This window comes from Phyllopteryx taeniolatus, chromosome 7 (genome assembly GCF_024500385.1).
Source record: "Phyllopteryx taeniolatus isolate TA_2022b chromosome 7, UOR_Ptae_1.2, whole genome shotgun sequence".
NCBI lineage: Eukaryota > Metazoa > Chordata > Actinopteri > Syngnathiformes > Syngnathidae > Phyllopteryx > Phyllopteryx taeniolatus.
Window position 1 is genome coordinate 5347501 of NC_084508.1, and position 24167 is coordinate 5371667.

At 44.0% G+C, this 24167-nt stretch overlaps 1 protein-coding gene and 3 non-coding genes across 8 annotated transcripts in view; 3 read left to right on the top strand and 1 right to left on the bottom strand.

The window, feature by feature from the left end:
- The window catches only part of crocc2 (ciliary rootlet coiled-coil, rootletin family member 2), a 57556-nt gene that overhangs the window by 25168 nt on the left and 8221 nt on the right, over positions 1-24167 (bottom strand). For all 5 annotated transcript variants that reach the window (XM_061780098.1, XM_061780097.1, XM_061780096.1 and 2 more), the window contains exons 4-24: positions 22844-23005; positions 22563-22646; positions 22371-22465; positions 22068-22212; positions 18377-18483; positions 17601-17807; positions 17369-17444; positions 17125-17214; positions 16937-17056; positions 16665-16864; positions 14176-14316; positions 13175-13319; positions 12955-13101; positions 11898-12128; positions 9703-9896; positions 9184-9311; positions 7940-8109; positions 7687-7854; positions 7264-7398; positions 7040-7183; positions 2186-2424 (exon numbers count right to left, since the gene is read on the bottom strand). In XM_061780098.1, coding sequence (XP_061636082.1) covers positions 2186-2424; positions 7040-7183; positions 7264-7398; positions 7687-7854; positions 7940-8109; positions 9184-9311; positions 9703-9896; positions 11898-12128; positions 12955-13101; positions 13175-13319; positions 14176-14316; positions 16665-16864; positions 16937-17056; positions 17125-17214; positions 17369-17444; positions 17601-17807; positions 18377-18483; positions 22068-22212; positions 22371-22465; positions 22563-22646; positions 22844-23005 — 3128 coding nt within the window. The remainder of the gene's footprint in view (positions 1-2185; positions 2425-7039; positions 7184-7263; positions 7399-7686; positions 7855-7939; positions 8110-9183; positions 9312-9702; positions 9897-11897; positions 12129-12954; positions 13102-13174; positions 13320-14175; positions 14317-16664; positions 16865-16936; positions 17057-17124; positions 17215-17368; positions 17445-17600; positions 17808-18376; positions 18484-22067; positions 22213-22370; positions 22466-22562; positions 22647-22843; positions 23006-24167) is intronic.
- On the top strand, positions 16-87 carry trnap-ugg (transfer RNA proline (anticodon UGG)). Its single transcript has one exon. It is a non-coding gene; the product is annotated as a tRNA-Pro (tRNA).
- trnap-cgg (transfer RNA proline (anticodon CGG)) lies at positions 218-289 on the top strand. Its single transcript has one exon. It is a non-coding gene; the product is annotated as a tRNA-Pro (tRNA).
- On the top strand, positions 657-728 carry trnap-ugg (transfer RNA proline (anticodon UGG)). The gene has a single exon. It is a non-coding gene; the product is annotated as a tRNA-Pro (tRNA).

Sequence of the window (24167 nt, forward strand, 5' to 3'; positions counted from 1 at the left end):
ATGAAGAGATTTTGTGGCTCGTTGGTCTAGGGGCATGATTCTCGCTTTGGGTGTGAGAGGTCCCGGGTTCAAATCCCGGAGGAGCCCAACGAGAAGGCCAACCCTACCCTTTTCTGGCAATTGTCATGTGGTGGCCCATGTGACAAAGCGAGTATGTCCATTTGCTAGTTGGTCTCGTGGCATGATGTTCAAAAAAGGGTCAATGAAGAGATTTTGTGGCTCGTTGGTCTAGGGGCATGATTCTCGCTTCGGGTGCGAGAGGTCCCGGGTTCAAATCCCGGACGAGCCCCAATGTCAAAGCCCTCCCTGAAATTTTTTGGCAATTGTTCTCGCTTTGGGTGCGAGAGTCCATGGTCAAATCCCAGATGAGCCCCAACGAGAAGGCCCTTCCTGACTTTTTGAGTTGGTCTCGTGGCATGATGTTCAAAAAAGGGTTCAATGAAGAGATTTAGTGGCTTGTTGGTCTATGGGCATGATTCTCACTTTGGTGCGAGAGGTCCCGGGTTCAAATCCCGGACGAGCCCCTATACTAAGGCCCTCTCTGACCTTTTCGGGCAATTGTCATGTGGTGGACCATGTGACAAAACGGGGTTAACATTTTGCTCGTTGGTCTCGTGGCATCATGTTAAAAAAAGGGGTCAATGAAGCGATTTTGTGGCTCGTTGGTCTAGGGGCATGATTCTCGCTTTGGGTGCGAGAGGTCCCGGGTTCAAATCCCGGACGAGCCCAACGAGAAGGCCCTCCCTACCCTTTTCTGGCAATTGTCATGTGGTGGCCCATGTGACAAACCGGGGTTAACGTTTTGCTCGTTGGTCTCGTGGCATCATGTTCAAAAAAGTGTTCAATGAAGCGCTTAAGTGGCTCGTTGGTCTAGGGGCATGATTCTCGCTTTGGGTGTGAGAGGTCCTGGGTTCAAATCCCCGACGAACCCTTATATTCAGGCCTTTTCTGGCAAATGCCACGTGGTGGCCCATGTGACAAAACAGGGTTAACAACTATTTGCTTGTTAGTGTTGTGGTATGATTCTCAAAAAAACGGTCAATAAGGAGATTTTCTGCCTTGTTGGTCTCGGGGCATTATTCTCGCTTTGGGTGCCAGAGGTCCCGGTTTAAAATCCCGGACGAACCCCAATGTGAAGGCCCTCCCTGGCAATTGTCACATGGTGGCCTTTCTGACAGTAAGGGGTCCATCTTTGCTCGTTGGTGTCGTGGCATGATTCTCAAAAAGGGGTCAATAAAGATATTTTGTGGATCATTGGCCTAGGGGTATGATTCTCGCTTCGGGTGTGAAAGGTCCTGGGTTCAAAACCCCGACGATCCCGGATTTTAAGGTCCTCCCTGACCATGGAAGTTGTCACATGGTGGCCCATTTTTCACAAAAAGGGGTGAAGAAGCATCTTCTGTTGTCCGTTGGTCTTGTGGCATAATTCTTGCTTCGAGTGCATGACGTCCCTGGTTCAAATCCTGGGTGAACCCCAATGTTGAGGCCTTTTCTGGCATATGACACATGGTGGCCCATAAGACAAAAACATGTCAACAAGCAGGTTTTGCTCCTCATTGGTCTCGGGTCATGATTCTCACTTCAGATGCAAGAGGTCCTGGGTTCAAATGATGTACAAGCCCCTATGTTCAGGCCCTGCCTGACCTTTTCTGGCAAGTGTCACATGGCGGGCCATGTGACAAAAAAGGGATCATGAAAGAGCTTTTATGGCTCGTGGGTCGAGAGGCATGATTCTCACTTAGGGTGTGAGAGGCCTGGGGTTCATATCCCAGATGAGCCCTTGTTTTTAAGGTCCCCTTGCCCATTTCTGGCAATTGTCACATCATGTGACAAAAAAAGGGGTCATTAAAGAGATTTTTTGGCTTGTTGGTGTCGGGGCATGATTCTTGCTTTGAGTCCAAGAGCTCACTGGTTAAAATCCTCGACAAGCCGATTTTTAGGTCCTGCCCCACTCTTTCTGGCAAAAAAGGGTTCATTCCAGCAGATTCGTACCACGGTGGAGGGGTGTGCTCGCTTTGGGTGTGAGAAGTCCTCGGTTCAGATCGTAGATGAGCTCTTCCTTAAAACATCAATGCTTTAAAGATGGTGGCCCACGTGACAAGTGATTGGGTTTGATGTCATTCGACGTGGTTTGTTTTTTTCAGATTCAGATAAATTAAATCTCAGAAACAATGACATTCTCTACCTGCTGATGTCGCTCTCCACCTGCTTGACGGAGGCCCTGAGCTCCTTGTTGGAGGTTTGGATGGCCTCCTTTTCCTTCGTCTTGTCTCCCAGTCGCCGGCGCAGGTTGAGGGCTTCCTCGCGCTGCTTCTCCAACCCTTGAGCACTGTCCCGAAGGGAGCGCCGGGCCTCAGCTAGATCCCTCTTGGCTTCGGCCAGTCGCTCCTCTGTGGCCTGCAGCTGAGCTTGAAGAACCCCCACCTTAAACATGTTGGACAAGGATGGACACATTATGAACAGCATCAAGAGGACAACATTGTTACTCACAGCTAACACTACTGACCATATTACAGTTATGTTGTAATGGAAGCTCATTACAATGAACCCAATGCTATGCCGCGGTTCATCTTTAGCAACCTCACAGTTTTAAGCAATCCTTTTTTATGGGTTATTACCTTATACATGAAAGTCTGGTTGTGCAATTTAGAGTTGCGGCCATTTACTGTATTATCACAATGTGTATATGCCTGTGAGAATTGCTGTATGCGCTGTTTGTATGTGTTGCTGCTCTGTGTGTTAAAGTTGCAGTTGTTTAGACATTTATATTTACCGTAACAGGTATTTTAATTTCTGTTAGCTCGTCTGTGGTGTTTTTCATTATATGTTAGCATTAAGTTAGTAGACTTTCGTTGGACATAATGATATGGTTCGGTTAAACATTTTGGTGTTCTAATACACTGTACAATGTTTCATTCTTTTTAAATTTATATTTCAGCTTTAGAGTAAACAACTGGGAGTGACAAATAAACAGTTTGAAGCAAACACACTTTGCCTCTATATATATATATATATATATATATATATATATATATATATATATATATAGTCTTCTTTTTCTTTCCTCAAAGTGATGTTATATGATAATTTCCTATTTTTTGACAGCGAGTGAGTGAGAACAGGTGCTAAGGAATATGTTAAAAAGAGTGGTTTAATATTTAAGTGTGTTTTAAAGAGTTTAAATGTCTTTAAAGTGTGTAGGAGGGGTAAAAATATATCCCCCAAAAAGTTCTTTACGGTCTCTCTATACCGCGGATCTTCAGTTATCGCGGGTGGGTCTGGAATGTATCCCAAGCAATAAACTGGAGTTCCCTGTACTGCTTTTTCAATGCAAACTTGGTTAAGCCTTTTAAATGCAGCCACCTTAATACGCAATAAACAGTGTACAATAGCAGCCTTTTGTACCTTTAGGAGCACAGTAACTTTGCTTGTGTCTGGACAAATTACTACCAGAATTTTTTTTACTGTATATTTTGTGTGCCAAGGGATGTTGTTAATGTTTTTGAGCTTTTCTATTAACAGTAGTTACACTTGCATGGCACTTGAAAATGTTAACGTGACAGAAAACATTGTTTGTTAATAAAGCTTTTAAGAAAAGAAACAATGAACTGAATTTCCGTTAGTTTCTTTTGGGAAAATAATGAAGTTCCACTGCTCATTAATTTATTGTTTAATTCAGTAAAATAACTCCCAAAATTTTAAATCAGTTACTCAGGAAAAAGATGAGATTGGTGATGAAAAGTAAAAGTAAGAAGGAGATGAGTTCAAGTCCAAATGGGTGAATGAGCTCACGTAACCAAAGCACATGACCTATATTAGCATCTTTTTTATATATTTATATTTGGCTTGGGGGAGGACGGGGCTTATCAGGGCCGGGGCTAAGAGCCGTTCCGGCATACGGCCAGCTTGCGTCTCCTTGCTGAGCTAACAGTGTCAAGAATCCACAGAGCAGCGTGATAAACAGCAGCACACCCCCCCAAACCCCCGAATGTGGGGGGGGGGGGGAGGATGACGAGGCCACACAGGATGATTCCTGCTCATAAAGTCATATGAGGAAGAACAAGCTGATCTGACCAATTAGACTTTGTTGGGGACATTGGAAAATTCAGCTCGTGAAGCCAGTTTCATTTAGCAACATGAAATTTGGTAGAAGTGTCTACCATGAGCTAACCCACAAAAGTCTGCCAAGAAAGACACAGGAAGTCTGAGATTTTGCTGTGAAGCCACCATTTTGATTCAGTAGCGCACTCCTTATTGGAGAAAATAAAATTAAATAAAATAAAGTCAGCACCCTAGACAGGTTTCACTGAGCAACAGGAAATTTGAAATTTGGTAGACATGTCTGTCATGAGTAGACCCACAAAAACGTCTCAAGAAAACAAGCCCGAAAATATACAGAAAATCTGCCATTTTGGGTCGATTCACCCATTTTATGGTACATTTCCAGGGTTCCTTCAGAAACAAACCTGTGCTTGATTTTTTTCGGTTTCCTTTCAATTTTAACCAGGTACAGTATACTACACAGATGGGACGACTTGCAAAGGGTTGGGATTTTTGTCATGTGGGTGGAACTTGGCAGCAGAGTTTGATGACACACCATAAATCGGGAAACTCTAAACAAACAAAAAAAAGCCACAATTTAAAAAATTCACCCCCAAAGACGGTTTCAATTAGCAACATGAAATTTGGTAGAAATGTCTACCATGAGTAGACCCACAGCAAAATCTCAAAAAGCCATGCCTGAAAGCACACAAAAAGTCAGCCATTTTTGTTTAAAGCAGCAATTTTAGGGTCATTTTGACCATGTCCAGGGGTCCTTCGAAAAGAACTTCCTAGATATTTTGTTCGATTGCCACCAAACTCCATTTACTAGTAGGACAGTGACAGTTGATTGCGTAACATTTGAGTTTCTTTATTGCGTGTAGGCAGAGCTTAGCAGCCAAGCTAGATGACTCGCCACAAATCAGGAAACGCCACAAACGGCTTATGTGTGATGAAGGTTCCAACCCTAAAGAGAATTGTCGGCACTACCAACTGGCAGGAATGTGTCACACACCCCTGAGACGTGAGGGTGTGAGGGTCCGTTCATTGCCGCTTGCAGCTTCAATTTTATATGATTCCATCCCCCCCCCCCCGCCCCCCTTCTTTGGGATGAGATGGTGCAGTGTTGTGTTATATGGACGAGAGAGGAGGGGAGAGGTGGGAGTGGGGTTGAGGGTCCCAGTGGAGCCAGCCTTTTGCTGTTACAAGGGGGGAGAAAATAAACATCCACCCGCCCCCCTTTACTGCCGGCTTATTTACTCAAGGGGTTAACACAAACTTTGATTTCATAATACGGTACCAGGGACCCTCAGTCCCCCCGCCGTCCCAGCAGCCCTCCTCATACTGATGTTGTCCAGCTTCTCCTCCTCTGTCACACATACACAAATGAGATTGAATACAATGGATGAAGGGCCGCTGTTTGGTTAATACTGAGTGTTTTTTTAGGGTGGATTTGGTAATCAAACAAGCACAAAGACAAATGTGTTTTTTGGTCATTACGTCACCATATGAGCGCATATTGACACAGCAATTAGCGTCCATCTTTCATCAAGGCTTTTCATTTGAGGTTTGACTCAACGTAAAGTGAAAATAATGACTACTATGGAGAACAGAACATAATACGCATATAACATTGTGGAGCGACCATATGTCAAAATTCTCCTGAGGAAAAAAGGACTGTTAAGCTCTAGACAAACGACAAGAAATGAAGCAGACCAGGTTGAAAAATAAGTGGCATAGCTCCCTGTAACCTAACATGGATGCACATAACATCGTGGAGCGGTCACATATCGGGATTGAAAGGACTCTCTCAGAGAAACGAAACGAAATGAGGCAGACTGGGCAGAACAATTAAGTGGCTTAGGTCAACAGACGGATCTACACAAGATTGTGGAGGGACCGGATGTCCAGAACCAGAAAAGCGAAGAGTCATTGAAGATGGCGTCTCCACATAGCATAAGATGACCTTTAATACCGCGCATGGAACTGGTTTTAAGCATTTGTTGGAACCCTTCCAATGGTGGTGGGGGGTTTTGTGGGGGTTCTTCACTCATTTACTACAATTTGACAGCGTGAGGACAAGATGCTCCCCACTCCTGAAAGCCAAATGTTGCTCAAAGATAAACATCGGCCGTTTTCCCGGCAAAGCGTGCGTCTAAATCACGGCACGGTGAGCCTTGTTTTGGCTTTATGACGTGACAGTGAGCTCGCTGCTATCCTAAAAGGACCCGGCGACTTGTCATCCCCATACGTTTGTCAACTCTGAGGAAGAATGAGGGGAGAGCTCAGAGAGGACACACTTATTTGTTTTAGCGGTACTGGAATGTTTCAGAATGCTCACACACACATCTACAATAACCATGAAAAGTATGTCATGTGCATGCCAGACCAGTAGTTGGTGATGTCACTTTGCAAAGCAGCTTTTTAGTTAGTCACTTAGTCAGTCAGTCAGGGGGGCCAGTCACTCAGTCGGTCAGTTAGTCCGTCAGTGAGGTAGTCGGTTAGTTAGCTGTCAGCTAGTGAGTCAATTAGTTTGCCAGTTAGCTAATTGTTTAGTTATTTAGTCAGTCAATCAAGTACTTCACTGAGTCACTGAGAAAGTCAGTTGGTTAGTCAGTTAGCTAGTTGATAGGTCGGTCAGTCAGTCAGTCTAGTTAGTCAGCTTGTTATTCAGTGAGTAAGTTAGTTTCTCACTCATAGACTTAGTTTGTTGGTTAGTCAGGATGTCAGTCAATCAGTTGGTCAGTTATTTTGTTATTTGGTGAGTTTGACTGTCAATCGGTTAGTACATGAGTTGGCCAGTTAGTCAGGTACTGAGTTAGTCAGTAAATCAGGCTGTTAGCCGGTCAATCAGTTAACGTGTTAGTTTGTAGGTAATTCAGTCAGTCAGTTATTCGGTAAGAGAACGTATACACTGACACGCGACCGTGATGTGCTGTATAATCATTGTTTGGTATAACCATCCAGGTCCAAGCCATTGCCAACAGAATTTTCTGACCTGGCGCTGGGCAGCATGCTGCTGTTGGCTCAGCTCACGCAGCTTCTCGCGTCCGCTCTGCTCAGCCGCCTCGTGCGAGTTGATCGACGCCTCAAAGTCGGCTCGCAGCTGCTGCGTCTCACGCCGCAGGAGCGTCACTTCATTCTGGAAAGCAACGATAATAAGATGAGTGCAGTTAAATGAAACAAAAGAAGCTTCTAGGATGGAAAGCTGGTGATGGTGACCTTGTCCTGCTCCTGTGTGGCAAGCGCTTCCCTCCGAGTGAACTCCAGATCACTGGTTACAGAATTAAGATCCTTCTGGAGGACAGCAAGCTTCTCCAACAGGGACGCCTTCTCCGCCTCCTTCTGGGACAAAGCCTGATCACCACAGACACACAATCAGAACGTACAGGGCTTTTGTGGCTCATTGGTCTAGATTTGTGACGCTTCTTTGCGCGCGAGAGGTGCTGTGTGAGCTCTGACAATTGTCACATGGTGGTCCATGTGAGTAAAAAGGGTATGAGTCTCGCTTAGGGTGCGAGGGTCCCATAGAGAAGAAGCCATAGATACTGTAGCTATACACTACCCCAACCTCTGCCTGTAGATCTACAGTTCTACTTAACTCTCTGCTTAGATAACAAACTACTTTACTTCCTAGCCACCTACCTGCTGTATCTCACTGTGGGCCTGCAGGATGCTCCTCTCGCAGTGCTGCTGGGCTCTGAGCATCTCCTCCTTTGCCTTCTGCACCTCCTCCCCGCTACACTCGGCCAACTCCTGTTTTAGTGAGCGCAGCTTCTCCTGCTTCCCCCTCATCTCTTCAAGCTGCTGCTCCTGTATGCCACCACCAACAGATGTGACGCCTGATCGTCGTCTTACTGTAGCATCAACATCGACATCGATGTCACCATGGTCAAACCTTCTGTCTGCGTTCGTCCTCCAGCTCCTTTCGGTGGAGCTCATCCTTGTTCTTTAGGATCTGCAGGGCCTTCCTCTCCGCCTGAACCAGCTTCTCCTCCAGGGTGCTGCGTTCCTGGGCGAATTGAGCATCTTTACGCTCCGCATCAAGACGCACCAGAGCGACATCACCTGCGCAAAATTGTGGAATTTTCTGTTTTGTGGTGAGTCATGGAAATTTGCTGTCATGCTCCACCTACAAGCATTTACAAAAACGCAAATTGTTTTCCATTGTAGTGTCACCAATCCATTGAGTAAATGTGGACAGCAATCAGACACATTCTCAAGGATGAGTTGGTCTTTGAAGGACCACTGAAAAAGGTCAAAATGACCCTAGAATCGCTGCTTCAAACCACCATGTCAGACTTCCTATGTCTGTCTCAGGCATGGGCTCCTGACGCTTTTTTTTCTGGGTCTACTCATGATAGACATGTCTTCCAAATTTGATGTTGGTAAGTTAGACTGGCTTTACGGGCTGAATTTGAAAACATTTCTAGAACTTTCATTTCCTGGTACTTGAAGTTCCTGGAACAAAAAGGTTCCAATTAGATGTATTCAACACCTTTCAAGAGTACGACCCCCTAGCAGGGCACTCTTTTGGTTTCTGTAAGTTACTTTGGAACTAGATTTAGATACAGAGATAAATAGACTCTTGAATTGTCACCCTGGAACAAGTTTAGCTTTTCTTTTTCTTTTTTTTTCAATTAAATTAACCGCCTAGCAGGGTTTACTTTTGTCCTTAATAAATTCCTCCAGAACCAAATTTGGAGCCTGCAGTCCAAACACACAATGATCCTCTACAAGTTCTATTTCTGGGATAAAATTCCGAACCTTTTGAAACGGTTTCATCCCAAGCAGGGATTTCTTTCCGCTCAAATAAATGACCCCAGAAGTAAATTTAGAACCTGCGGTCCAAACAAAAAATGGTTCTGTAAGTAACTGCGGTGGAATTTGAAATTAGAGATTAGATCCAGCACATCCAAGGTTGCTTTTGCACTGAATGGTCAGTCGTGTTTTTGACATGATGAGATGGGATTGATGTGCTGGGAAAGTCATCTCCACACAGGTGCAGCTGTTGCGGAGCTCGTCTATAAACTATGGTTCTCTGGTGGGCCCTTTGGAAAGGATCCACGGACAGTGTGGGTTGGCACATGGGTGAGGGTGGGTTAGGGGTTACACCGGGGTTGGGCGGGGGGGTGTGCTCACGCGTCAACGCCTCATTAGCCGACAGCAAGCTGCGCCTCTCGGCCTCCGAGCGGCGACCTTCGGCCTCCAGGGACGAGGCCAGCTCCTGGCTCTGGAACACGCTGGTCTCCAGGCACTGCTTCTCGGCTCTGGAAGTACAAATGCAGTCAGAAGCTACAGCCTGACTTTGGGCTGGGTGATATGACCTTAAAATAAAAACAAATAATTTTCTGATTTGAATTGATTTTTTTTTTCCATGCTAAAAGTAAGAGCAATTGACAATGGCATTATTCAAAACAAGTTTCGCTTTTTGGTTTGGTTCCAATTCTGGTATATACTTTACCTACTTACTAAGTTAGGGCTGCATTAAAAAAATGAATAAAAATGCAGAAATGTTTAATTTACTGGTACTTGTAGTTGCTGGAACACAAAAGGTAACAGTCACCCCCGGGCAGGGTTTTCTTTTAGCTCACATAAATTACCCTGAAACTAAATTTAGACAATGAAATGAAACTCACTATTTGCTTTTGTCACACACACCTGAGCACCAGCAGCTCCTGCGCAAAGTCGCAGGTCTCGCGTTCAGCCGAGCAGAGTCGGACCTCCAGGGCGGCTTTGTCCTTGGCGAGGTCATCCCTGTCTGCAGTGGCTCTCTCCAGGGCCGCCGCCTGCTCGTCCCGCCGCCTCCTGCTCTCACGCAGCTCCTCCGATGCGCTCTGCATCTGTCTGCTCACCTGCATACGAATACGCATACACATAGTTACATATAACTACCTACCTACATACTTACCTACCTATGTTCCTACCTTTCTACCGACCCACCTGGGTATCTATTTACCTTCAGTACCTTCTTATCTACTTACCTATTAAGTAGGTACCGACTAACCTAGTTTCCTACTAACCAACCAACAGGTACCTGTGTATTTGGACTACAGAAAAAAAAATGTCAATGTAGTTCCAGGGACAAAAGATCCAATGATCCAATGACGTGATATAGTATTTTCCAGAGGTCCAGAAACCTTTGGGAGTGAGGTCTGCTCCAAAATTGAACATACTTAATTGGAAAAGTTTCAGTTCCAGGAACTACTGTACAAGGGCCAAGAAGTAAAACATTTCAGGATCTTTTGGTGGAAATGGCGCTTTTGCATTCTTTAGATCCAATTTGTGCAGGTCCATGGGGTCTGCGAATGGCCAGTGGCTGCAGGAACTTTGCCTGGAGCTAAGAAGAGTTTTTTTTTACAAGGCTATTGGGTATTTGGACTGCGGGAAGTATTGTCTAAAATTAGTTCCAGGGCTGAAAAAGACTCATATAGTGAGAGTAGTACTTTCCAGAGGTCCATGACCCTTTGGGGTGAGATGTATGTATAAAGCCATGAGAAAAAGGAGGCAGAATAAGTGCACTTCCTTGGAGCCATAACACAATAGCTGAGTTTATAACAGACCTCAGCACCCTCTCATGTTTATTATATTTTTTTCTAGTGGGGCGGAAGGTTTAAAAAAGCAACAATCAGCGTAATTTGATTTCCATCCAGGCTAAATTGAAGTCAAACTAAATATTAGCGCGCCACGTCTTCTGACTCAGGCTGGATGACACCCAAGCTTTTTCACATTTATTTTCACAGCTCGCTTATCTCAAAGTGTTTGGATGGAATTTGTACATTTGTTTGATTTGTTAAAAACTACCTGAGGTCCTGCTCGAGTGATAATAAAGCAGGAGAGGATTCTTGTCATTCTTCAGCGGGCAAAGAATGAGAAGACTTTGGCGGTGCAAATTTACGAGTGTCTCAACTTAGAAAAGCATTCTGATGCTCCATTTATCTTCCTCGTATTTGTGCGCTATTCTCTCTCCCCGCTGACTCATAAAATATTATTAATAGCACTTCAGACTTAAGAAAATATCAATTTTAAGGAGACAGTAATGATACGGAAAGTTATTTACTGGCCTTCGTCTCTGCAGTAGCTTAAGTTGTTGGGCCAGAAATGCAAACCTTCACCTTCTTTTTAAGAGCCTTCACCAAAATATGAGATTCAGGAATGACAAACATTTCTAGTATCTTCCATCTGTCAACTATACGTGGTTCAAATTTGTTAGCAAACGGACAAAATCACGAGGACGAGTTTGTCTTGGAAATGGCCGAAATGACCCCAAATTGTTAGTTTCAAACCAACATGGCTGACTTTCTGTCTTTTCTGCCGTGGCTTCTTGAGACTTTTTTGTGGATCTATTCATAATAGACATGTCGACCAAATTTCATGCCATGCTAAGTGAGACTGGCAGAATTTTCCAAATTGTGGGGTTACTGTATGACTTTCCTGTTTTATGGCAAGTCATCAAAATGTCCTGCCATGCTCCAACCACACAGCCACTGACAAAAAACTCAAAACTTTGGGAATGTAGCACCACCCATCTGTCTAGTAGTAATCAGAAAAACATTTGGTGGACAAGTTTATAAGGACCCCTGGAAAACTTTCTAGTATAAGACATTTAAATTTGGTAGCAAACAAAATTTCTACGATGAGTTTGTCTTTGAAAACACTGGAAATGGGCAAAATGAGCATAAAATGGTTGCTTTAAGCTAAAATGGTAGACTTCCTCAGTCTTTTCGGGTATGATTTCTGGAGACTTTTTTGTGGGTCTACTCATGATAGACATGTTGACCAAATGTTGTATTGCGAAGTGAAACTGGCTCCGGGGGCTGAATTTCCTGACTCCTGACTAAAACTGCAGCCCTTACCTGCAAGTGCTGCTCCAGGTTGCATGCGTTCTCCTTCTGCAGGAGGTCCAGATCCTCTTCCGTCTTGCGCCGCATGTCCTGCAGGTGGCGCTGCGAGCTCTCCAGGGCTTCCTTCTCCGCTTGAACGTTCACCTTCTCCCACTGAAGACGGACCACCTCCTCCCGGGCATCCGCCTGGTCCGCTTCGGCTTCCCGACGGCGGTCGCCCAGCTCCGCCTTCTCAGCTTCGGCCTGAAACCAGGAGACACGACGGGACACGTCGAGGGTTAGGGTAATAAGTTGGTCTCACTTGGAGGTCTCACAAGTGACAAAAAAGTTTGGGTTTTTGTTTTAGTAAGGGGATTTTGGGGGGTTCTGAAAGGCGTTTTATGGTGTCTGCCAAAATTTTGGGTTTGTGTGTAAGAGGTTTTTGTCGTGTGTGGGAGGTTTTTTGGTGTGTGTGTGAGTTTGCTTGGTGTGAATTAACCTTTTTTTAGGTTTTGAGCGTTTTATTGGCATTTCAGTTTTTTATCGTGAATGAGTGTTTTTTGGTGTGTGTAGGGATTTTTGTTTTTTGAGAAAGGCTTTTGGGTGTAAATGAAATTTTCTTGGCGGGTGTGAGAGTTTTATTGGCATTTAGGAGTTTTTTGGGGTGCGACGTATGAGAGGTTTCTGGTGATGTGAGAGTTTTTTGGGTGTGAGTTTTATGGTGTAAATGAAGGATTTTTTTTGGTGCGGGTTTGAGTTTTTGGGTATGTTAGAGAGGTTTTTTGTTGTTTGTGTGACTGTGTTTGGTGTCGATGAAACTTGAGTGTGTCTTAATGTTATACTGGCGTTTGAGAGATTTGTTTTGTTTGTGTGCCAGTTTTTTTGCGAGTGTGTAAGTTTTTTGGGTTTTTTTGATGACTGAGTTTTTTGGGCCCGTGTGAGGGGAAAATGTTATTTTTGTCTATATGTCAACTCATACTGGACTGGTTACCCATCAATGGCAGTAATTTGACTTTCAGTCTTATTTCACTGTGGTTAACGTGGCTTTTCATTCTGTTTGAACATTCTGTTCAAAGGGATGGCTGCTAACCTGTAGCAGCAGGCGGTTGAGCTCAACCTTGTCCTTGGCCAGGCCCTCGCTCAGGGCGACCATCTTGGCCAGGGAGTCCTTTAGCCCCGCCTCCTGGTGGTGCAGCTTGGCTACCAGCGCTTCCTGCGCCACGCCACGACACTCAGCCTGCAGTGGCGTAGCGTAAAGAACTTTCATTGTGGTCAGACAGCGGACACGGATGCAGTTGTGGTGGTCTAACTTTGGTGAGAGCCAGAGCCAGGCTGGCCTTGTCCTCCTCCAGAACGTCCTTCTCCAGGCCTGACCGGCTCAGCTCCTCCCTCGCCGCAGCCAGCTCCTGCCGGAGGTCCGAGTGTTTCCCTTCTAGCTCCTCCAGGGTCTGCTCGCTGGAACGCAAAGCATTCTCTCACGCTGTTGTCATCGCACGCAAAAAAAAAAAAAAAAAAAAGCCCCCAAACAACAAACCATCTGGCCTTCGAAAGTTGGAGGGCCAGAGGCCACAACGCATGGGGGAACCGAGCTGAATCGCATGTCCCGCTAGGATCCTAAAACATTTTCATTTTGTTTCAAGCTCATTGTACATTACCATTACAACATAAATGGCTTACAGACGATTTTATTTGGGGAGAAATGCACCAGAAGTGTCAGGATGTTGATGTGTTCTAGTAGCCATTTTTGGCTCTGTGATGCAATAGTTTCAAAAATCTCATGGCACACCAACAAACAAAAATATGAAAAATACAAACGGTGAGTCCCCGCTATAGTGCGGATTTTTAGGTGATTTTTGTTTTTTCTGGGTTTTTACAGTCTAAATTTAACATTGCGCGCCTTCATTTGTAGTACCACGTTGTCCACAACATACCGGGCAGCACTGAGCACTATTGGAAGAGATGCAGCGTAATCAAGAGCAAGAGGAAGACATTGATCCAACAGTGCAAAGAGAAAATATGCCCATGAGTATTGTATAATCTGTTTTCCCAGTGTGTTGCAGTTGTTGAAAGGTATATATTTATCAAAACATGTATGCTAATTTACGTTAGTCCATGCATGACATTTTGAATTAGACAGTAGCATCAAGCCTGCGGACTTAATGATATGCTTTGGCTAAACATTTTGGTGTTTGTAGCATAAATCCATCGTTAGATAATGCGTACTCGGCTAATGTTAGCCAAAGAATAAGAGAACCATCCGTGTAGGAAGCAGCAAGTAAATAGTGTGTGTGTGTGTGTGTGTGTGTCGCACCCTCGCTGGGTCTCAGAGTGCAGCCGTGCCAGCTGCAGCTCGGCGTCTTGATGCTTCTGCCTCAGGGCCTCCAGCTGGCTGCGCTTGGAGTCCAGCTCCTGCCGCACTCCTGCTAAAAGCTGCTCCACACCACCCTTCTCGCTGGGCAGACATGACATCAAGAATAGGACAATGAGTAATGGGGCTTTCAGTGGTTTATGGGTATGATTCTCGCTTGGGGTGTGAGAGGTCCTGGGTTCAATTCCCGGACATACCCCACTAAGAAAACATCTGTAGTGTGTGAGTATGCTGCAATGTTATAACGTGGTCCTTTTCTCAAGGTGGCCCATTTAACAAGTAAATGGGTCATTGAGCATTCCTGTGTTGGTTGATGGGTATGATTCTTGCTTAGGTTGCCAGCCAAATGATCAACAGTGTATTTTAAGATCTGTGGTTATCAACTTCATTTAAAGTGTCCTTGTCATATGGCTGCCCATGTGACAAGTTATGAAGTCATCTGCTCTTCTGTGTGGGTTGTTGGTGTTGGGCAGGGGTCAGCAACCCAAAATGTTGAAAGAGCCATATTGGACCAAAAACATTTATATTTTCCCCACAGCGCATCCTGCAGATAATGACGCACCACGTGACTACTCTGCTGTACGATGGTGTTTTAGGTTTCGTTGCATTGATGAAATGATAGAAATATAATCAAGAAAACTGATTTTTTTTTGTGGTCATTTTTATGTTGAGGATTCAAAAAAACAAAATGGAACATGCCTCCTGTAATTTCAGACCTCCCCATGGAAATAAAATGCAGTCCTCTTCAATCCTCAATAATACAAACAATCCTCTTCTCTTTCCCCCCTTATCTGGGCAACAAACAAAGTGTAATAAAACGCAGCCTGCAATTGTAAAAATAAAACAGCAGCCTTTTGAAAATGTAAGTACTACGAAAATAAGCCTGTTTCATTTCGATTAATCAAATAAAATAACGCACAATCCTCTTCTCTTTCCCCCCTAATGGCGGCAACAGACACAAATGAATAGGCTGCAATTGCACATGAGCGTGATAAATCACAGCCTGCAGCCTGCTTAAATAATAAAACAGCAGCCTTTTGAAAAGGTAAAGTATATAAAATTCAAATAATACAGTTTAAGTTCGGTTTCTGTGCATTATCCTCTTTTCTTGAGTGTTCTACAAATGCCAAGTAAGTCAGTGCAAAGTAAAAAGCAGCATCCTCTTCTGACACGCACAATACAACGCAGCCGTCCTCGGACCTGAGCAACAAAACACAACATCCCTAAGTGTCATTCCAAATATATACGGATGAAAAATCAGAAACCGCTTTATAAAAACAGACACTTTGTTGCTAAATATGTGCCTATGACAGAATTGTGTTCTTACCCGTTTAATGTGACTTCTGTTTTCGGACATCACTCCAGTAATGACTGCAAGCTCTTCTGTGAGACGGTTGCGGTATTTGGATTTCATGTAGTTCATGTTTGAGAATATCTGCTCGCACAGGTATATTGATCCAAAGATGGAGAATACTCCAAATGCATATGTCTTCATGTTCCTATCGCCGTCAGGAAGAGCAGTCCATGTTTCGAACACAAGTTTATCGGGTGTTGCGAAGCTTTCAATTTCGCTCCAGCTGTGGCTTTGGGCAAGCTGGGCTTTCTGGCTATCATCAGCTACCTTTCTTTTTCTCATTGCTATCTATGGCCCATCACACACCCGCCGGTTTGTTTGCGACGCCGACCTCAAAGAAGCGCGCGTCGCGGGCTATGATGTCAATCTTCATTGACAGAAATGTTGAAATGTAATATTTATGCCACACATTTTGACAGCATTGGAAAACGTCAAGAATGTTTGTTGTCGTATTTGTTGTCATGTTTGTCCTCCTACAGAAACCATATTAAAAGAAAAAATATATTTTTCTCCCCCACCTTTTTCCATTTTCATAAATTTTTCCCTTCTGTGTGCCTTGTTGTTCTTGCGGGATGCATCTCGATTAGCTGTGAGTGCAAGAGGTCCAGTTTTCAAGTCCCGGACGAGCACTTTCTTTAAGGTCGACCAGCAACAGTTATTACTGCTTTGCCGCCGGTGCTCCAAATTTCCTGAATCTCAGAGTGAAAGAGGCTGATATAATGCTAAAATGTGTTTGCACTAGAACAGAGGCTATTCTAAAATGAGAAATTCTGGGTAAAATATTTGAGTAATCTGCCAGACTCACATCCAACTGGTTTATGGGGTTGTTTTACTTTCTGAGCAACTGGGTACTGGGTTGGTGCCAGTGGTGTGTGTGGTTTCTCCCGTTGGTCTAGGCAGAGGTATGATGGGTAAAATGGAATCTGGAATACCACCAGGACTGTGCGTCTACCTTCCAAATCCGGGATGAGCCCTTTGTTTGAAGTCAACCCACAAACATGTAGTGCTGTTAAGGCCTCTCTACCCCACAAAACCCTTAGGTGACCACTTGTCTTTGTAGTGAAGGTTAACTGGGTACCTAGAGATGATGTCTAGCGAGGAGCGGTATCTGTCTTTTTCCTGGACAGTTTCCTCCAAAGCCTTTTTGGCCTCTTGACTTTCCTTCGTCACTTCCCGGATCCTCGCCTCCAGTTCCGTTCTGGCTAAGTCGCTCTGCTGCAGCCGAGTACGCAATGCGTCTGCTTGCTCCAGGGAAGCCTCCAGGCGGGCACAAAAGTCCTGGAAGACTGAGTGTCATTTCCACCACAAAGTGGAACAATCTGTGATAGCATGAGGAAAAGTGAGGCAGACCTGAGTTTGTTGCTGGTGCCTGGTGAGGGCACCCTGCACAGCCATAATGGTGGTGTTCCTCCGTGGAGAACAACCAAGAAGACCTTCAGACGCAGTGCTATTTCCTTCACTAGACACCAGCTGGAGATTCATTGTGGACATTGTTAGACTGTGGCTATTTCTACACAATGAACACTTTACGTTCTGACCTGATGGACTTCACTGAGTACTTTCTGAAGGGTTTGGTTCTCAGCCTGGAGGACTTCCATCTCTCCTTTGTCCTCGCTTCTGCTCGTCTCCTGAGCGGGAAACAATGCAGGTAAAAAAAAAAAAAAAAAAAAAAAGCATACTTAAGCCTGACATATCCTAGACGGCAACTGCTCAACACCAGCAAGTTGATCAAAGCTTTGAGACCAGACTTCAACTAATTTAACTCCCCCACCAAAGTCTCACCATCCTGTCCAGGCTAGCGTCCTTCTCGCTGTTTTGGCTGCGGAGTTGCTTCACCGCATCCGTAAGCTCCATGATCCTGAATCAGATCAGAAAATCACATTATCTTGTTGGGTTGGTTGTATGGTGGTATCTTGTCGATCAGTGAAACTAGTTTTGAGGCCAATGTTTTCCTAGGCGGAGGTGCGAAAGGACCTTTTTCTTTGTTGATAATAAACAGCCCCTATCGCTTTACCTGGAGTTGAGTTCCACTTTTTCGGCGTCCCAGCGCCCCTGAAGCTGCATGGCCTCCCGTAACTTGTCCTTCAGCTGTTGCTCCAGCACTGACACCTCCTCGCCACCGGAGGCGCTCTCCTGTGTGGCCCGGGCCTCAAGATGGCGACAGGCCGCGCGGAACAGCTGGTCTGCAGCGGCGCACTCGCCTCGCATGTCGGACAGTGTTCTGGAAGGCGCACCAGAGGTATTAATGGTAGAGCTAGTAGTCATTTCCCTGTGCCTTTACCCAGAACCCAACGAGGCGAGAAGTAACCTTAACTGTCTTCTATGTGCTAATTTTGTGGAAGCTTTATGAAAGGGAATAGCGACTATTGATGCTATTTCTTAGCCTGTCCATGGCGTTTTGCCTTGTGGGCTAGCATTAAGCTAGCATAAACAAAGTTGTGTAGTTGTTTTAAATATACAAGGTGTAATCCTCTTAGTTTTATGTTTAGTTTGACAGAAAAATTCAACTGAGAGTGGCATGAATAGCTTGAAGTCTCTTTTTTGGATGAACTTGTTTGCTATTTGCCAAACTGCTTTTTATTGTGGAGTGAATTGAGTTGAGTTCAGCGCCACCATACAGAGCTCATATCTCAAAGTCTGCACTCGCAAGTCAAAGCCAAATAATTGGCTTAATGATGACTTGCATCTGGAAAAGCTTTCACACAGAGCACCAACAACTGAAAAAAAAATCCTCTGTGTGAAATGGGTTAGTGAGGGGTTATGGGTGCTTTTTGTGTACTGCGCACTCACCTGTCAGTGAAGGTCCTGAGTTGCGTGAAGGCGTTCCTCAGGGAGGCGGCCTGGCGCCACATGCTTCTGACGCGAGCCTGCTCCCGACCCAGGCGGGATGACGACGTCTGCGAAGGGGCGAGCGTATGCGTGTGTGTGTGTGTGTGTGTGAAGGAGCTGGGAGAGATGTTAGCGAGAGATGGCATCTCTCATGTTATTGTGATTCCAAACAGACGCTGTCCTGGAAGTGCGCTGGCACACACACAAGTCATTGGATTTCCCTGAATAAACACACGTCCGACGTTTACGGCAACAAAGGGGGCCTCTTTCTCCCGCCCCTCGCCACTTGGAATGTTTTCGCAGGAAAAAACAACGGGGGAGAAATAAAGCGAGAGTGAATGTTGGCTATGAATGGATTACTAAGGTTAACGCTAAGACATGTTGTAGTTTCTCCTATACTGACTTTTAAATTTTGGTTTTCACATTTATCTACCAGATGGGTTACTTAAAGCAAAATGAGCTTTTTATGTATTTATTTATTACTGTTTATTTTGTACCCTGCTACTGGTCTTTTTCTTTGAAGTACACACTCTGGCTCATGCTGTAAACTAATTCAATACAAAATTGTTAAAATTCATCTTGAAATATATACATATATATATTCAATTGTATTACTATCTTTTTTATTATTTTTGGTGTTTTGTTTTTTCATCAAAAGTCTCCAAAATATGATTATATAAAAAAAAAGAAGCTAAGTTTATTATATATCTTTTTATCTCAAATGATTAAAATTCTCAAATTCAATTGATCTTCAGTTTTAAATATTCATATAAAATATGCATTACCATTTATTACATTTTAATTCTTTTTTTGTTTTTGAAATACATCTATGTATTGAATACGAATTAAATAATGTATTATATTTTTATTTTTTATATTTTAATTCATCCAAACTTAATTAGTTTAAACATTGAAATATTATTTATATTTAACTGTATATATTTCTTAATTTGCATTACTATACTGCCCTGCGATTGGCTGGCGGCCGGTTCAGGGTGTACGAAGATAGCTGGGATAGGTTCCAACACGCCCGCGACCCTAGTGAGGATAAGCGGTAAAAGGAAATGGATGGGTGGATGGATATATATATATATATATATCCCCTAAATGCCCACCACGTTGTCATCGCTTAGGGGCTTAACTGTAGGTAAAACTACGGGACTAAATTTGGGCAATCTGCCAACACGCATTGGGCCAGCGTGGCAGATTAGGGCCTATTCCTTCTTCATGGCAGTACAACAAAAAACACGCCCCTCATTCCCCGGAGGCCAAAGAGCCTCTGCCGTCGGCAGCGGGCAGACAAGCGTGGCGGCAGAGGGTGCTAAGAATCACCCCGGGTTAATTATGGCTACTTACGGACAACGGATTTGGCTACGCTAAACCAGAATACGGTTAATCCTACAAACATTTCAAGTCAAACCGAACGACAATCTTTAGAAGTAGCAAGAAAGAAGCAAAAAAGACATAACGCACAAAATCTTATTTTTGGGACGTTCAACGTGCGAACGCTAAAGGACGATTCTCGATGAGAAGAGCTACAACATGAGCTAAAAGCCATCAAATGGGATATAATTGGATTTGGTGAAATACGTCAGAAAGATGAAGCTATGTTGACTCTCGATAATGGCCATCTATTTTATTACAGAGGATCAGAAAGCGGACGCTATGGTGGAGTTGGTTTCATTATTAATAAAAGTATCGCCAATTACGTTACCAGTGTCAAAAGTGTTTCCGATAGAATCGCCACATGTACGTACCATCTCTATTAGAAAGCGTTACTCGCTTCTAAAGAGCAAGTTTACCAAATTAAACTTAATTCAAGAAATAAGCGACGAGTTTCAAATACGTTTGGCTAATCACTTTCAAGCTCTTCGAACGCTGGAAGACACAGATCTGTCAACACACAACGACGAAATTGTAAACGGGATTGTTCAAACTGCACACAAAGTAGCGCCATCAACGAGAAAGACGACAATATCCAGAATATCTAAAGCTACTCTCGACTTAATAAAAAAGCGACGAGAAATGAAGAAAAGGGGCAGCATTAGCAACAAAATCGAATATGTTGAATTGTGCAAGACGATTCGGAAAAAGATACGAGAAGAATTGAGAACTTACAACGTTCGGTATGAAAAAGCGTTTGACTCAGTCACCACCACTTCAATACTGCAGGCGCTAGTAAATCAAGGGATAGAGCCGACCTATATCAACATTCTACAATCAATATCCAACGATTCTTCAGGTTCAATACGAATTGATGATGAAAGAGTGCGAATAAGTCTAGGAAAAGGGGTCAGGCAAGGTGACACACTGTCTCCGAAGCTATTTACAGCTTGCCTTGAAGAAATATTTAAAAAGCTTAATTGGGAAAAAGAAGGACTAATAATTAACGGCGCTTATTTGAGCCATCTTCGTTTTGCAGACGACATCATTTTATTCTCCTACGATGCTGAACAACTACAGCGTCGTATGCAGTAATTTGAGTTTGAAAGCCGTCGCTCGGGTCTGAAAATGAACAAAAGCAAAACGAAGGTCACGTTCAACTGTTACTGTCCACAAAAAGATCAAATGGAGGACTATGTCCTCGACAACTACGTTTATTTAGGCCAACTTGTAACTATGGATGGAAATTGAACGCCGCATAAAGCTTGCCTGGCGGGCTTATGGAAGGCTTAGTGTTATATTCAAGAACAATTTTCCCTTTGCTTGAAAAGAAAAGTTTTCGATCAATGTATTTGACCAGTCTTCACTTACGGTAGTGAAACTTGGACTACGAATGCCAAAGTTATACGGAGACTACGTGTAACCCAAAGGAACGCGGAACGCCAAATGTTGAAAATATTGATGATGATGATGATGATATATATATATATAGAGAGAGAGAGAGAGAGAGAGAGAGAGAGAGAGAGAGAGAGAGAGAGAGAGAGAGAGAGAGAGAGAGAGAGAGAGGCGGCACATCGACCTCACAGTTCTGAGGACTTGGGTTCAAATCCTAGGAGTTTGCATGTGCTCCCCGTGCGTGTGTGGGTTTTCTCTGGGGACTGCGGTTTCCTTCCACATCCCAAAAGGTTGCGTGCTAGGTTGATTGAAGACTTTAAATTGCCCGTCGGTGTGAATGTGAGTGCAAATGGTTGTTTGTTTATATGTGCCCTGTGATTGGCTGGCGACCAGTTCAGGGTGTACCCCGCCTCTCGGCCGAAGATAGCTGGGATAGGCTCCAGCACAGCCGTGACCCGAATGAGGATACGCGGTACAGAAAATGGATGGAAGCATTTTTGTGCTTTGTTTAATAAAACAAACTTTGGAGTTATGTAAACATCATGGCCGTTAAAGGGTTACAATTCCTCAAATATAATCAATCTTCATCTTGAAATATATATATATATATTCATTATATTAATATTATTAGATACAAAGACACAGGGTTTACTTTATTATACAGTTTTCATTATGTTAGTTCCGTTTAAAATGTCCTCAACATAATCAATATTGCTTATATTTAATTATGTATCATTATGATTATTATGATGATGATGATGATTTATCTTACGATCGTTTACTGTTATTTTCCTTCAATAAAATGAACATTGGATTAATATAAACATACTGGCCTTTAAGGAGCTCAACAAATTTTCAATAATATCCTGCTCACCTCTTGCTCACGGCGCAGGCGCGTATCGCACAGCTCGGCGTCCTGGCGCGCCTTCCGCAGGCTCTCTACCAGGCCCTGGTTGAGGGCGTTGCCCTGCTCCAGCTGTTCTCGCAGCACACAGTTGACTTGGCCCAGGCTGCCGCATCTGGAAATACGACAACACCGACTTAGCGCATCTGCATCCGCTTAGCTCGAGTCACACTCATACAAACACACACACACCCTGTTGCTGATGGTATCTCTGTGTGCGTATATGTTGGATGATGCTTTGTATTACCTAATGATGTTTTTAGCTCCGCTCACCTCCTCTGTTCTTCCTCCAGCTGAGCCACTTTGCTCCTGATGCTGGTGTTGAGATCTTCCTCCTGACGCTGGGCCGAGTCCTTGTGGGCCTGCAGCTACACACAAACACACACACACACACACAGACACACACACACGCACACATACGAGTTGAGTTTTATGTGTATGCAAGACAAACATGTTGGGACATACCAACAGTCGCATCTTCTCCAAGTCAGAGGTCTTCTCCAGGACTTGCCCTTCAAGCTGGCCACACCTGCTCTTGTACTGGAGGACCTTGAAGGAGAAACCAGGTTCAGACTGAGGAGCATATGGAAAGCCATTAAAGCATTTATTCAATATCCTTGACATTTATTTTTGAATCAGAATGTATTTACAAATGAGGACAAAGTGCGTACCGCTGCTGGAAGGGTGTGGAATAAATGCTCAAAGTGCTTTCCGTAGGAGCGTTTCTCGGTCACTTCTCAGCTCACCTTGGTCTGCAGCCTCTGGACCAGCTGGGCCTGCTTCTGCTGAGCCTCCTGGAAGAGCAGCAGCTTGCGCCTGTATCCTCGCTCCTGGACCGCCTGTTGCCAAGGCGACACGCTGTCCCGGTCCGAGCCTGCCGGCGACGGCATGGTCAGCATTTGATCCAGCTGGACAGAGAGAGACTTTTGAGTTTCAATGATCCAAGAAGTGGTTCGCATTGGTCCATGTTCATTAGAGTTTGGGTTCGGGGATTAGCGTTTGATAGGGTTTTTACATATTTATATTTAATATGTAATGTAGGTAGAAAGTGACTTCAGAAACAGTTGATATTTGCCCCATTGTTTCTTTGGTTTGAGAGCTTTTTGCATGACCAGGTTTTAAGGTCAAGGCCAAAATTCAACGTCCCAGCTAGGTCAAACACGTCATACACAAAAAAAATTATTTACAACCCCAATTCCAATAAAGTTGGGACGTTGTGTTAAACATAAATAAAAACAGAATACAATGATTTGCAAATCATGTTCAACCTATAGTTCATTGAATACACTACAAAGACAAGATATTGAATGTTCAAACTGATAAACTTGATTGTTTCTAGCAAATAATCATTAACCTAGAATTTTATGGCTGCAACACGTTCCCAAAAAAGCTGGGACAGGTGGCAAAAAAGACTGAGAAAGTTAAGGAATGCTCATCAAACACCTGTTTGGAACATCCCACAGGTGAACAGGCTAATTGGGAACAGGTGGGTGCCATGATTGGGTATAAAAGGAGCTTCCCTGAATTGCTCAGTCATTCACAATCAAAGATGGGGTAAGGTTCACCTCAAGTGTGTGAGAAAATAGTCAAACAGTTGAAGGAAAATGTTCCTCAATGTACAATTGCAAGGAATTTAGGGATTTCATCATCTACGGTCCATAATATCATCAAAAGGTCCAGAGAATCTGGAGAAATCGCTGCATGTAAGTGGCAAGGCCGAATACCAACATTGATTACCCGTGACCTTCGATCCCTCAGGCGGCACTGCATCAAAAACCGACATCAATGTGTAAAGGATATCACCACATGGGCTCAGGAACACTTCAGAAAAACAATGTCAGTAAATACAGTTCGGCGCTACATCCGTAAGTGCAACTTGAAACCCTACTATGCAAAGCAAAAGCCATTTATCAGCACCACCCAGAAACGCCGCCGGCTTCTCTGGTCCCTAGCTCATCTAAGATGGACTGATGCAAAGTGGAAAAGTGTCCTGTGGTTCGACGAGTTTTGGAAATTGTGGATGTCGTGTCCTCCGGGCCAAAGAGGAAAAGAACCATCCAAACTGTTATG